This window comes from Fusarium musae, chromosome 10, assembly GCF_019915245.1.
Source record: "Fusarium musae strain F31 chromosome 10, whole genome shotgun sequence".
Taxonomy (NCBI): Eukaryota; Fungi; Ascomycota; class Sordariomycetes; order Hypocreales; family Nectriaceae; genus Fusarium; species Fusarium musae.
Window position 1 is genome coordinate 2,268,264 of NC_058396.1, and position 11,965 is coordinate 2,280,228.

The 11,965-nt window shown below is 49.0% G+C and overlaps 5 protein-coding genes across 5 annotated transcripts; 1 reads left to right on the top strand and 4 right to left on the bottom strand.

Annotated features, from left to right (window-relative positions):
* Positions 1 to 13: 13 nt before the first annotated feature.
* J7337_012938 (uncharacterized protein) lies at positions 14 to 1,584 on the top strand (the record flags this gene model as incomplete). The annotated part of the gene is made up of 3 exons (XM_044830435.1): positions 14 to 444; positions 506 to 1,471; positions 1,551 to 1,584. The coding sequence occupies 3 exons, from the start codon at positions 14 to 16 to the stop codon at positions 1,582 to 1,584; spliced, it is 1,431 nt and encodes a 476-aa protein (XP_044675351.1).
* Positions 1,585 to 2,911: 1,327 nt separating this feature from the next.
* J7337_012939 (uncharacterized protein) lies at positions 2,912 to 4,372 on the bottom strand (the record flags this gene model as incomplete). The annotated part of the gene is made up of 2 exons (XM_044830436.1): positions 2,912 to 4,002; positions 4,063 to 4,372. The coding sequence occupies 2 exons, from the start codon at positions 4,370 to 4,372 to the stop codon at positions 2,912 to 2,914; spliced, it is 1,401 nt and encodes a 466-aa protein (XP_044675352.1).
* A 1,298-nt stretch (positions 4,373 to 5,670) lies between these two features.
* Positions 5,671 to 7,002, bottom strand: J7337_012940 (uncharacterized protein; the record flags this gene model as incomplete). The annotated part of the gene is made up of 2 exons (XM_044830437.1): positions 5,671 to 6,778; positions 6,833 to 7,002. The coding sequence occupies 2 exons, from the start codon at positions 7,000 to 7,002 to the stop codon at positions 5,671 to 5,673; spliced, it is 1,278 nt and encodes a 425-aa protein (XP_044675353.1).
* Positions 7,003 to 7,276: 274 nt separating this feature from the next.
* On the bottom strand, positions 7,277 to 8,854 carry J7337_012941 (uncharacterized protein; the record flags this gene model as incomplete). The annotated part of the gene is made up of 2 exons (XM_044830438.1): positions 7,277 to 7,720; positions 7,772 to 8,854. 2 exons carry the CDS (start codon positions 8,852 to 8,854, stop codon positions 7,277 to 7,279), a joined length of 1,527 nt encoding a protein of 508 aa, XP_044675354.1.
* An 850-nt stretch (positions 8,855 to 9,704) lies between these two features.
* J7337_012942 (uncharacterized protein) lies at positions 9,705 to 11,627 on the bottom strand (the record flags this gene model as incomplete). Its single annotated transcript, XM_044830439.1, is given in 9 exon segments — positions 9,705 to 9,851; positions 9,904 to 9,992; positions 10,144 to 10,235; positions 10,288 to 10,421; positions 10,440 to 10,577; positions 10,625 to 11,042; positions 11,115 to 11,215; positions 11,269 to 11,349; positions 11,406 to 11,627. 9 exon segments carry the CDS (start codon positions 11,625 to 11,627, stop codon positions 9,705 to 9,707), a joined length of 1,422 nt encoding a protein of 473 aa, XP_044675355.1.
* Positions 11,628 to 11,965: the final 338 nt, after the last annotated feature.

An 11,965-nucleotide genomic window follows, 5' to 3' on the forward strand; every position in this document is an offset into this window, starting at 1 on the left:
AGACACAACAGCCATGTCTGAGTTAGATGACAGTCTCAATCAAGCTGCGTCATCGCTGTTCTCGGATGAGTCCTTGCGATTACCGTTTATAACTGCAGCAAAGCATCTGGATGATTGGTTTATCATCATCGACGGTCTGGACGAGATCGATGGCGGAAGATATGTTGGAATACTAGAATTCCTTCGTGAAGTTTTTGATCAGCTTCCAGAAGCCCACCGAATCAAGCTTCTTTTGTCTTCCCGGGAAACATGCTCAAATCATATCGACCGTATTCTACCTCAGACCACACGCCTTCGTACAGGGTTAGGGCCAACAAGTTCAGATATTAAGTTATATGCCGAGGACCTCATCAGGAGCAAGATAGCAACAAATGATCTCATAGTCAGTGACGCCGATCTAGTGGAGGAGATCATCACGGTTATACACCGAAAGGAAGGGGGAATGTAAGTCAATGTTCATGTAGGACATTAAGCGGTCTCGCTAATATAACGCCTCTTATATTAGGTTCTTATGGGCTTTTCTTACGATTGAAGATATTTGCTCTCGAAAGTCCGACAAGGATGTAAGACAGGCACTGGAAGATATCCCAGCCGACCTTCCGGCCGCATTTGACCGCACCCTGGGCCGCATAGCAGCAATGAAAAATAACAGAGCGATTGTTGAGAAAACATTCACTCTGGTCCAGGCATCGTTCGAGCCGCTGACCTTGAGTCAACTTCGCGAGGCTCTTGCGGTCGAGATAGGACAACATACCTTGGACAACGATGATCTTATAAGTGGAATAGATCGTTTGCCCACGTGGTGCCAGAATCTCATCTGTGTGGAAGATTCAGGTACCGTCCACTTTAGCCACCATTCCATTCAGCAGTATCTTCTGAGCCCAGATTCGGGCGAGTTCAGAGACTTTCATCTCAATGCAGAAGAATGTGACAGCTTCATGGGTGAGCTGTGCGTCACATACATCAGTCTTGATAACTTCCAAAGGGCAGTGGTGCCCGCGAAGAGCTCTGCGGACTATTTACATATGGATATCCATATTGGCGGTGTCGCTGAGCAGACAATGCGAACTGCAGTTGGAGGTAGTCTCGGGTCTTTCGTTGGACGACTCACACGTGAGGCTGTTCTGTCTTCACAGTCACGCAAACATCCTTCTGTCAAGGTCCAATGGAACGACTCTACACTCTCGTCTAGCCCCGGGCGTAATTTTGGTCCTGCTCAGAGCACCGAAGGGTATTCATTTTTTCAATATGTATCCGATCACTGGTATCGACATCGTCTTTCGATCAATTCGGATGATAATGAGGCTACATGGAGACTATTGGGCCAAATTCTTCAAAAGCCACATCAATACTCCCAGGGCGAGCCTTGGTTCCAATCGGCCTGGATAGAACGTGTCAGTAAGATCACTGGCAACGATGTCGACTTCTTTGACCTCGAATTCTCCCCATATCGGATAGTCTCTGTACCGCGGTGGGTAGCTGAGCATGGCCAGCTCATTAATACTGCTACTCGGAGAGACCTTTGTCACGTTTTTATTTATGCGATTCAGACTGGCAATGGAGGTCTGGCTTGCCGTGTGCTGATGATGATTGCAGAGGACTTCCATAGGTCACCGTCTCTCTGGGGATACCTTGAGTATATCATAATCGCAATGGTAATGAGCAGCCATCATAAGACCTGTAACAATCAATGTCTCCGCCGTGAGGAATTGCCACTGAACCACCGCAGGCTCGTTAAAGAAGTGAGGCGAGCTATCGCAAGTGGAATCAGCGATCTTCCCCCTCTATTAGGCGCTGACGGACGTGATGGCTGTGAATGCCATACGGAACACGGTTATTCCTTAGCACAAGAAGTTTGTCAGCTTCTCGAGACTGGATATCAGCGTCATGAACAACCGCACATGGTCCCTTTTGCCATTCTAGCACAAAGTCTTCTGTCCCATCACTCGATTGAAAGCTTGAATACTTTCAAACTCGACAAAGAGGTTGAGCTAGAGTTATTGGTTTCCTCCAAGACTCTCCTAGGGAGGTCATTCGTCGACCTATTATTTGAGTGGGCTATCACTCGCCACCAGCCTATGAAATTCTTCATTTCAGATCGACCCCTGTCAACAGAAAGACTTCCTTATTGGATAGATAGCATGTTTGCATGCTTGCGGGACTCAAATAAGACTGAACATATTCACCTACGGCGCCAGCTGGGCGATACCATTATCCTCCTATCCGTGGCGCAGGAAGTAGACGCTGTTGGCATAGGAGCTGTCGAGCAGTCTCTGGCGCGAAGTTTAGAGACTGGAAGCTCTGTTCCACTGCATGACAAAACCATTGAACTTTTGTTTGGCCATATCTTAGTCCCATATTGCTGGCCAAAATCATTGTGCGACGGCATGGTCAAGGTGTTTTTCGGACAGCCACTGAAACGGGGCCTGCTGGACGCAAATGATCGGGTGCTTTCTCACGCGGTTCGACAGAACAACTGGGATCTTTCAACGTCCCTGATTGACATCCAGCCTGGCTCTCAATCCGAAGGGGACTTTGTTGGGAACATTTTGATTTCATATATCAAGTATGCTCTTCGCTGTCACACCTGCCGAAATGTTGCGAGACCATTGTTGTCGACGACAACGGAAATCGGGCCTTCAAACCGCTTGCCAACTGGCTTTGGGCTATGCGCGGTACACTGGGATCTTTTAAGAAGAAACATTGACGGTAATATGCTTGAAAATGAATCCAGGGCTTTATTCTGGCCGGTATGGACTAGTTGGTCACGATAGATAGCTGTGGGACTTTCAAAGGCATAACACTGATATTTTATACAATACAAAAAGCGAAATGTGATTTTAAGAAACTACTTATTCCCGACATGGCACCCTGGTAGTTAAAGATATCATTCCCATAGCCGACTATTTACCTAAACTCCATACCGACTACTTTGCAACCACTCCTGCAACCCTCTCTGCGCAGTCTCCATACCCTCCCTCACAATCTTAGCCGACTCCTCAGCAGCTTGGAAAGCAGATTCAGAGGCGGCAACAGCCTTCTTCGCCTCTTCAATCTCTCCATTTGTCGCCATAGTCACAGCCTCTTCAGCCCTCCTCGCAGCAGCACCTCCAGCCCACGCCGCTCTACGCTCAGCATCTTGAATAGACGCGACAGTATCACTGACGGATTTAGCGACGTTGGACGCATTCTCAGCGGTTCGCTCTGCATGACGACGCGAGACTTCATCTTGTCGTGCTGCGTTTTCGGAACCGCGGACGGAAGCTTGGGCGGTGCGGAGGAGGGCGACTGTTTCTCTTGCGCGCTCGTGGGCTGTTTCGGCGGATTGTCTGAAATATGTGGCTAGTCGCTCATTCTCTGCCTTTTGCTTGTCATCGACCTTTTCTGTTTCCTCACAGATGATCGCTGAGGCAATGACCCTTTGAGCTTGGGCGACGGCATCCTCAGCTGGGGCCGTAGCTTCAGCGAGAGCAGACCATGCACGAGACGCGCAGTCAAAGAAGTCAGTAAGTCTAACCGAGTTCGCGATAACAGCATCACGTCGCGCCTCAGCTGCAGCGTTGACCATCTGCTCCTCGTACTTCTTCGCCATAGTTCCGAAATCTCGAGCTTCTTCAGCAGCGGCCTTTGCACGGGCAGCGTTCTCGGATACGGTCCAGGCGATGGTACGGACTTTCTCCCGGTATGCGAAGTAGATATGGACCCATGTACCGACCGTCACACTAATTAGGCAGAAGCCAAAGATTGGTAGCAGAGTGGGGGAGAAGAAGGGGACGACGGCGGTGAGTGACCACCAGTTGACTACTAGCCAGTATGTCTGGGCATGTTCAAGGTAGCAGAAGCGAAGAGGTCCGTAGATCTTGCTGATGGGGGCGAATAGGTATGCAGCGGCTGATATGGTAGCGGCGATGCCAACGAACATGTATTGAACCCATGGTTGGAATGGAAGTGGTAGGTCGTAGTACAGCGTCAGGTAGTAAGCCAAAGATATCAAGGAGCCAACTAGAATGAACACAAAACATCAGTACGTAGCTTTCCATCGACAACAATGACTCGTCCTACCTTTGAAGTATGTCCCGACCCGACTAGAGATGGTCTTGAAGTCAAAGAATGGTCCCAGCAATAGCTTCCAAGAAAGGGTGCTGGTACTTTCCCGGCCATTAGGCAGAGTCCAGATACCGCCAAAATACAGCGCGACGATGAAAATTAACGGGCTCGATATTTGCGAAAGAATAACATTAAAGTCAGGAAAGATAGTAAATTGGTTTAGGACAAGCGCGACGAATATCGCAGTCTTGATATGAGGCACGATTAACCTGGAGAGCGACTCCAGGGCAGGAAACAAGTCCTCGCTAGAATTAGATGAAGTCATGACTTCTAAAGTATTAATACAAGATGAAGTTGAAGTTCAAAGGAATCCTACAGAGAGGCTGGAGATTTTATTCTCCATTTTGGACCGAAAGTGAGGCGCTCAGTGCCCAACTCAACGTGCAGCTGCAGCATGCATAACGACGTGGAATGCAGAGCCGAGATTTTGATCCAATCGCAGTCAGCCAGCTTTGTTTACCGTAGAACATTCGAATGGGTAAATCCACAGATTTGCCTTTGAGATGATCAATTGGTATAGAAAGTGACAAATTTGTGGTCTGAACAGGCTGGATCCATGTCAGGCCGCAAGTTTTGTTACGCGGCTGGGCTCAGTGGAGATGGCCTCAATTTGCTGACTCCACTCAGAAGATCATCGGGCTTGGATTGGGATTACTCGCTGAGATCATTCAAAATGGCACGGCAGAGAGGGAGAATGCTAGGTGATTTTTGTTTCATTAGATTAATATTTGTGGTATTGTTCGGCCCGGGTGAACTAGCCAACCCATCCTGCAGTTCAACGCCTCGAGCGGAATTATTCAGGTCTCAATCCTCCACTGTGAGAAGCCTCATCATGTCATTCCTCCTCATGGTTCATTTCTATTTTGATGAGAACGGATCATCTTCGAAGCTGCACACAGTAATCAGTACATGAAATACACTATAAGAGGATAATTGGACTTACAAGGTATTTCCGAATCCATCATCACATACACTTCGGCCTTGTACCAACGTACAAGTGGCGCCTTCTTGTACAAGCCGACCGCCAGGGCCACGGACCAAGGGAGCTGCGATAGCTGTTGATAGGAATGAAAGTAGGGCTATTGATGAGAGTCTCATGGTGAGCGGAGTGGCGGCGCTACCGAGGAGGTGAAATGGGCGGATTCAAGAGGGAGAAGAGATTTGGTGATGGTGATGCGGATAGTGATTCGATCTGTGGGAGCAGGAAATGGTGATTTAAATAATGCTCAAGCATGGAGGATACATTCTAGTTATTGAAACACAACTGCGATATCGTATGTCCCTGGTTTCAGCCTCGAGCAAAGCGAAGTTTCGGCCTCAGTCAGCATCCCTGTCAAAACATCACCAGGTTTCAGCTTCATTTTCAAGTCGCGTACCCTAGATGTTCGAGTTTTTAAGCATCTTTTCAAGCTTTACAACCTAACTCATAGTGTTTTACATTGGTGCGACATGTATGTTGATCGACAATAGGATGAAACATAATTGTGTAATAAGTCTTTCTACAGGCAATGCATCTTTACCTCCACCACTGGCGAAACATTTCTGAGCCTCTTACCGCTGCATTCAATGCTTCAAAAATCGTCTCTCTTCCAACCTAAACTCCTGCAGCACGCCCTCGCAGGGAGGCCCTTTGCACACTGTGATAACCCGCTCCACCAGGTCATAAATGACAAATGCCACCGTCATGTTCTGTTTAGATGTATATCCAGTCAATACCGCACTAGGCGTATTCCTCTGGTTCAGATTCGGATGATTGCACAGACTCTCAGGATACGCCAAGTGATCCGAAAACGCCGCCCTGATCTTCTCAGACGTCAATCTCCCCGCTGCACAGTCTGCTCTTACTCCTTTCTCGGCTCGTAAGCATCTGAACCAGGTGCTTCCTCCAGGAGACCGATCGAAAACATCATCACGGCTCAGAAATTCTGGACTGAGAAAGTGATTGCTGTGGATGAGGTAATTATCGTCAATGTTTCCGTAAAACTTGTACACGCGGGTTGGGGAAACTTCCATGGCCATTGCGAATCCTTCCGCTGTTGAGACGTGTAGGTTTCCTGAGACGTGGCGGGGGAAGGCGTTGATAGCTACTAAGCCCTCTGCGTAGTTACTGTACTCGAGGAAGACGCGCCTTGCTACTGATAGCGGCAGAACAGGCTTGGGATTCTTGATCTCATGGTAGACTCCGTCTTTGTCAACATGCGAAATGGGCACGTAGTCTTCGCTCGACAACAGTGAATTTGCAGTAACCGATAAGCCAGCCGAGTTCATCCCACTGCGGATCAGTTGCCCAGCTTCAGTGAGGATAAACATTGAAGGTCGGTCCTCGGACGGGTCCGGGTGTACTTCGAGGTAGATGATCAGGTCCTGGTTATAAAGATGGCTGGACATGTCCCAGTTATGCACGGCCAACGCGCGGCCAGACGCCACTGCTTCAGGAGGAAAGAATCCGCTTGTGCATTCGTCATGCCCTCTCATGTCCTGGGGAGTTTTGCCGCCGTCTTGCAGGCGATACATGCATCTGCCAAGGTCGTATCGAGCATTGAGCATGATCACCTCTTCGATCGATACGCCTGCTCCATCTGCGATTCCTCTGATCTCTTCGAGGCCAGTGGGGTAGAAATTCTCAAAGGCTGGAAGGTAGACGGTTTCGATGATCTTCGAGGAGATTGACCTGCGTCCGATATCAGCCAAAAGTAGGAAGTATTGGCATCAATGTTCTACTTACCAATGCGGAAGCTTGCCTGGGAGTTTGTAGTATTCGACATTGGCACGGACCTTGTCAGCCGCCTGTCTTCCATGCGAAAGCCCCCTCTCATAGGGCGTGCCTTCAACAACAATGTACTGGTAGCGCGAAGCCCGAGGGACGTCCGTGATAGAAGTTTCAGCAGAAGGCATGTTGAAAGGCAGTAGATGATAAGAATGAGGTTACTGAACCATGAGTAGTTATCACTAGAAGTAGCACGAATACTTATATCAAATAGGTCTGGCGGGGCGTTCTACCGTGTTCCGAAGTGCAGTCACCAATCCCTCGCTGCGCCTGGTAGCGCGTCGCCCGATTGTCCCAAATAGTCCAAATCGGCGACGGATCCAACAACCACGAACCGCCGCCCTTCGTCGCTAGCAAAGACGAAAGTGGCTTATGAGGCGTAAATTGAATTGCGGACGTTCGTTAAATCACAAAATCGTCGCCCATCTCTTTAGCGATCTGGGAAAGATTCGCGCGACAGCCTGTCCCCTCCTCGGCGGCATGCACCTTTTCGATAAAGGCACATGCATTTGCATAATGTTTCCCCGCCTGAGAGCAGTCCTTGATAAGTTGCAACGCCCAGTCTCTGTAGATAGGATCTTTTGCTTCAATCGCTGCCATGATGAGTGGAATTGGCCATATCTTGGTTGGAGGCGCTTCTGTTCTGGGCCGCTTGAGCTTACTGTAGAATCGACGGGTGATGCCAATTATGTTTTCAGCATGCCTGGTCTCGGCATAGATTGCGTCGTCTGGCCGGTATACTCTTGACGCATAAATGTGCACTGCGTGGAAGAGCGCGTTCGCGGTGAGGAAGATGGAGAGCACTTTGTTTTCTGCCGCTTTCTCCTCGCTGATACTAGCGAGACCCTAGTTCACCGTCAGCTAGTTCTAACGACAATTATTTATACGTTATCTTACCTCCCAGATGTTGTCCAATGATGCTCTCGTACTGTCCTCTTGAATCTCCCCCTCAGCACCACGGTGGCCTCTGGATATCATCCCAAGCAAAGCAACTAGGCGACAAGTAGCCACGTACAAAGGCCTATGAGCCTCATCCCATCGTCGCTCCTCATTCGGGTATAGCAGAGTGTACTCTTCTTGAAGAAAATTATATGACTTGTCCACAGCAAACATCAATCCCAAGTCGTTGCCCAGGCACTGAATAATACGATCATCGCCTTGGGAGAAGAGCGAAGCGCGAGCATCGAGGAAGCAGAACCACACTGCCATTCTACCGTAGACTGACTGTGATTGATCACCGTGGCCTCTACTTTCCAAAAGGCAAGCTTCGAGATATAGCATCCGCTTCAAAGAAGCCCTCCTTGAGAGGAGGAGGTCAGTCCAGGCAAGAAAATAAAGTGTCACTGAGACGGCATCAAGGTCATCGTCTTGAGTGATAAGCTGAGGCCAAGTGTGGCCAAGTTCTTCATCCAAGCCCTCAAATTTAAGATGGATGCCCAATTGATCTCCCAAAGCTACGAGACTTTTATTGCAGTGCTCTATGGCACTAGCCTCAGAGCCTAAAGTCCCGTTGCAGTAGAGATGCGCTGCTGTCCACGCGTAGAGGGATGATATCACAAATGAATGGCTCGAGTTGAAGCGATTGAAGAAATACGTGTGGTTGTTCCATGTTTGGCCTTTAGAGCTGTACTTGGACGCTAGATTCTGCGTGTAGTGCTGTGCAAGGACCCGATCGGAAACTGTCTGAGGGGAACTCGAGGAGAGACTACCCGCGCTGAGGTCTGTGGGTATTTGACCAGGCGAATCAGTTGGGACAAGCCAGGACTGCGCAGCGCCGCCGTAAAGCACTGAGGATTCCGGACTCAAATCCCACTGCTGGTCGGGATACGAGTCAAATATCCCATCCATCCAAGGCATCGCTGTCGCATCGAGCATGGCGAGTGAAGATGGTTCAAACGAGTCTGTCGCATCCGTCTCGGCTGTTGGAAATGTTGCCTGGGCCTGTGGGTTCATCTCTGCATAAATCTGTTGCCTCGTCATGGTCTTCCTTTTCCCGCGACGCCTCGTTTGAGACCTGATCTGTTCTGTCTCATCTCTAAACTCAAACACAGCAAGTGATGACGGTTCGTAGGCGCATTTGAGGTGAGAGCGTCGACAGGGTGAACAACGCGGTTTGAGTTGATCACAAGAGAGTTTTCTTTTTGCGCAAGTAGTGCATAGGGACATGGTGAGTTGTCGTCAAGGACCGTGGGCAGAGATGAGGGGAGACAGAGGATGCAGAAGCGCTTCGGCCTTGGAGTTTATTTCGAAGTCTGGGGTAACTAATGACTAATCGCTGATAAGCACAACTAGACGCACGCTAAGTACAAGACAGGTTCAGAACTTGTTTTCTATCACATCTCTAAGAAGACTATGTATTATTTCCTTTCTATAAACTTATAAGTTACAACCCGGCTAACAACGGAGCCCCGAGGCCTTAATGACCTTACATCACTGGCAAACGTCATAAATGAAAAAGTCGGGTATGTATTCCACGTTCGTGTTGTGCTTGAACAAATGAACGAGATTTAGCACTCACTCGCTACAACGCGAAGGCATTGTACAAAAAGACAAGTCGATGGAATAGAAGACCAGGCGAACATGATAGCAAAACTTTGAACTGTAGCTCGCAGTCACATGGATGCCCATCGCTTCGGACGCTTCTACCAACGCTTACCATATATACCTAAACGAGCCCTGCTGCCAATCCGTAAGATCCAAATCATCCTTAGAAATGTTCACGTTACAGATTTCCTGAACCTCACGGCGCCCTCGACGGTGGTTCTGATATCTGATGTAGACGCTAAGAAAATGGTCAGTATTTGGGCTGAAGGTGAAATGATGGGCTTCCTTACAGCAGAACGATTTCCAGAACAATCATGGCGGAGACTGAGGAGTAGAAGCCTCTGAAAGCAGTCTGGTACTGTGGGGCTTCGTGCGTGATGAAGAATTGAGGGCCAGTGAATTGACCAAGACAGTAGCCTAGGAACATCATGACCTGCAGATGTTATCAGACCGGGTAAGCATATCGGGCAGGTTTGGAAACGTACACTGGCGGTGGACTTCTTGGTGAATCCTGCGATGTTGGAGGAGAGCATGCTCATGCCGAGACCGAAAGGGACGGTGTTCACATAGATTACTGAAAGCAGGCATGAGCATAGGTTCAGAGCTATAGAATGGCAGCCTATACTTACTATAGAAAGACGTAAGCCGGCCTTGATGGTTAGATTGCGGGAGGTCTACCACGGATCAGATATGACAAGCAGATATTTATTATGCCAGAAACTTACTGTCCACCAACACGGCTCCTATCAAGACGATGATGTTCGTTGTGATCATGACGTAGCACCTAGTATTCTTGAAACGAGTACAGAACCAGCCACTAGATTAAAAAGTGAGCAATTGGACATGGCGTTGCAGATTTGGATACTCACGCAAAGACCACTGAGACGAGGTGGATGGTGTTGGACGGCATGCCCATCAAAGTAGCCTGGCGGCTGGAGTAGCCGAGGGTTTGGGTCAACACGATCTTGGAAAACTGCACTGTCATTAGGATATGCTCCTTTTGCTAGTCTAATTTACTTACCGATGTCAAGCCTCCTCCTTGAAGACACTGAAGAAAGGCGTGTATTGCTAGTATCCACGGCTGGGGATCCATCAGGCATTCTCGGACCTGGTTCCACTTGTACTCAGTGTTCTTGATACCGGTGTGATTCTTCAAGACCTATAATCGTTCAGCAAACTTAGTCGTCGTAATAATGTGATACTTACCCTATCAGTAGCGATATCACGCTCCCTCTTGCTGAAGAACCATGCATTCAGAGGCGACGCCGGAACACCAAAAAAGACAACAACACCCCAAAACATCGTCATCGGCCCGAAGACGAGGTATACGACTTGCCAGACGGCATACTTAGAGCCCGAATGATCTTTGCCCGACAGTCCGTATGTTATGGCATCAGCCATGAACGAGCCGACAGCGCTGGCGGACCACCATAATGACGTGCGAAGAGGCTGCTCCTCTCGAGTCCAGTATTGAGAGATTAGGATCGTGAGGATGGGTGACATGCATGACTCGAAAACACCGAGGAAAACGCGGTTGACGCAGAGTGTTGCGAAGTTTTTGGTGAATGCCGTTGTGCAGGCGGTGAGACCCCAGAGGAAGATCATGACGCCAAAGTATCGTCCGCTGTCCAGCGATTAAAAGACGTTCAATAAGTCAAGATAAACTTGGGAAAGTTCTCGAAGGACGGAGACTTACGTGGGAAGCTTCTGCATCAAGAGAGAGCTAGGATACTGCCAGACTAGATAGCCTAGGTAGAAGATTGAAGATGACCAGCTATACTGCTGGCCCACGAGGTTCTATGCAGATGTCAGTCGTCGCAAGTAGATATCCATGATGCAGGTTTGCTGACCAGATCTTCCTTGATGCCAAAGATGGAAGCCTCGGACAACGCGACCTTGTCCATATAATTGAGGACGTATGTGCACGCCATCTGTTTTCGTTACAATCAGCCTTTGCATGTTCTCGCTTCTGTAGATAACCGCTTACCATGGGCAGCAAGATCAGGTCCAGCTTCCATCGGACCCTCGCATCCTCCTTGGAGCTGTATGCAAGCCCAAGCGGTGGAGACCGCAGTTCCTCCGACTGTTTCTCGCCATCATCCAAGGTATCGGCGTGTTTGTGACCGCTCGCTCTGTCTTCAACCAACTCACCCATCCCGACAGTGGAGTTTGTCGGTACGGTGGTAACAGGCTTCAGGTCTTTATCCATCGTGTTGAATTATGAATGCACGTTCGCAATGATGCTCCATCAAATAACAGCCGTTAGTGGTTCGCGATTAGCCGCCATTTATATCGCCTGGTCATGTTTGTGTAGGTACTTGTTTTGAAACCTAGGATGGCTCTGTTTGGTGGGGATGATAGCGGTCGTTGAGATGGCTCAGGAGGGCATAGCTCAGTCCAGGGTCGCCCTCTTGGCCATTTTGGGACGAATGCGCGAGATGGCAAGATAGCGCTTCTGGGAGATCCGGGGAAGCCTGTCCTCGGCTTTTGTGATTGTTAATTCTAGTATTATGCTAAAATCACGAAGGATTTTCAGGCAATTGAAAA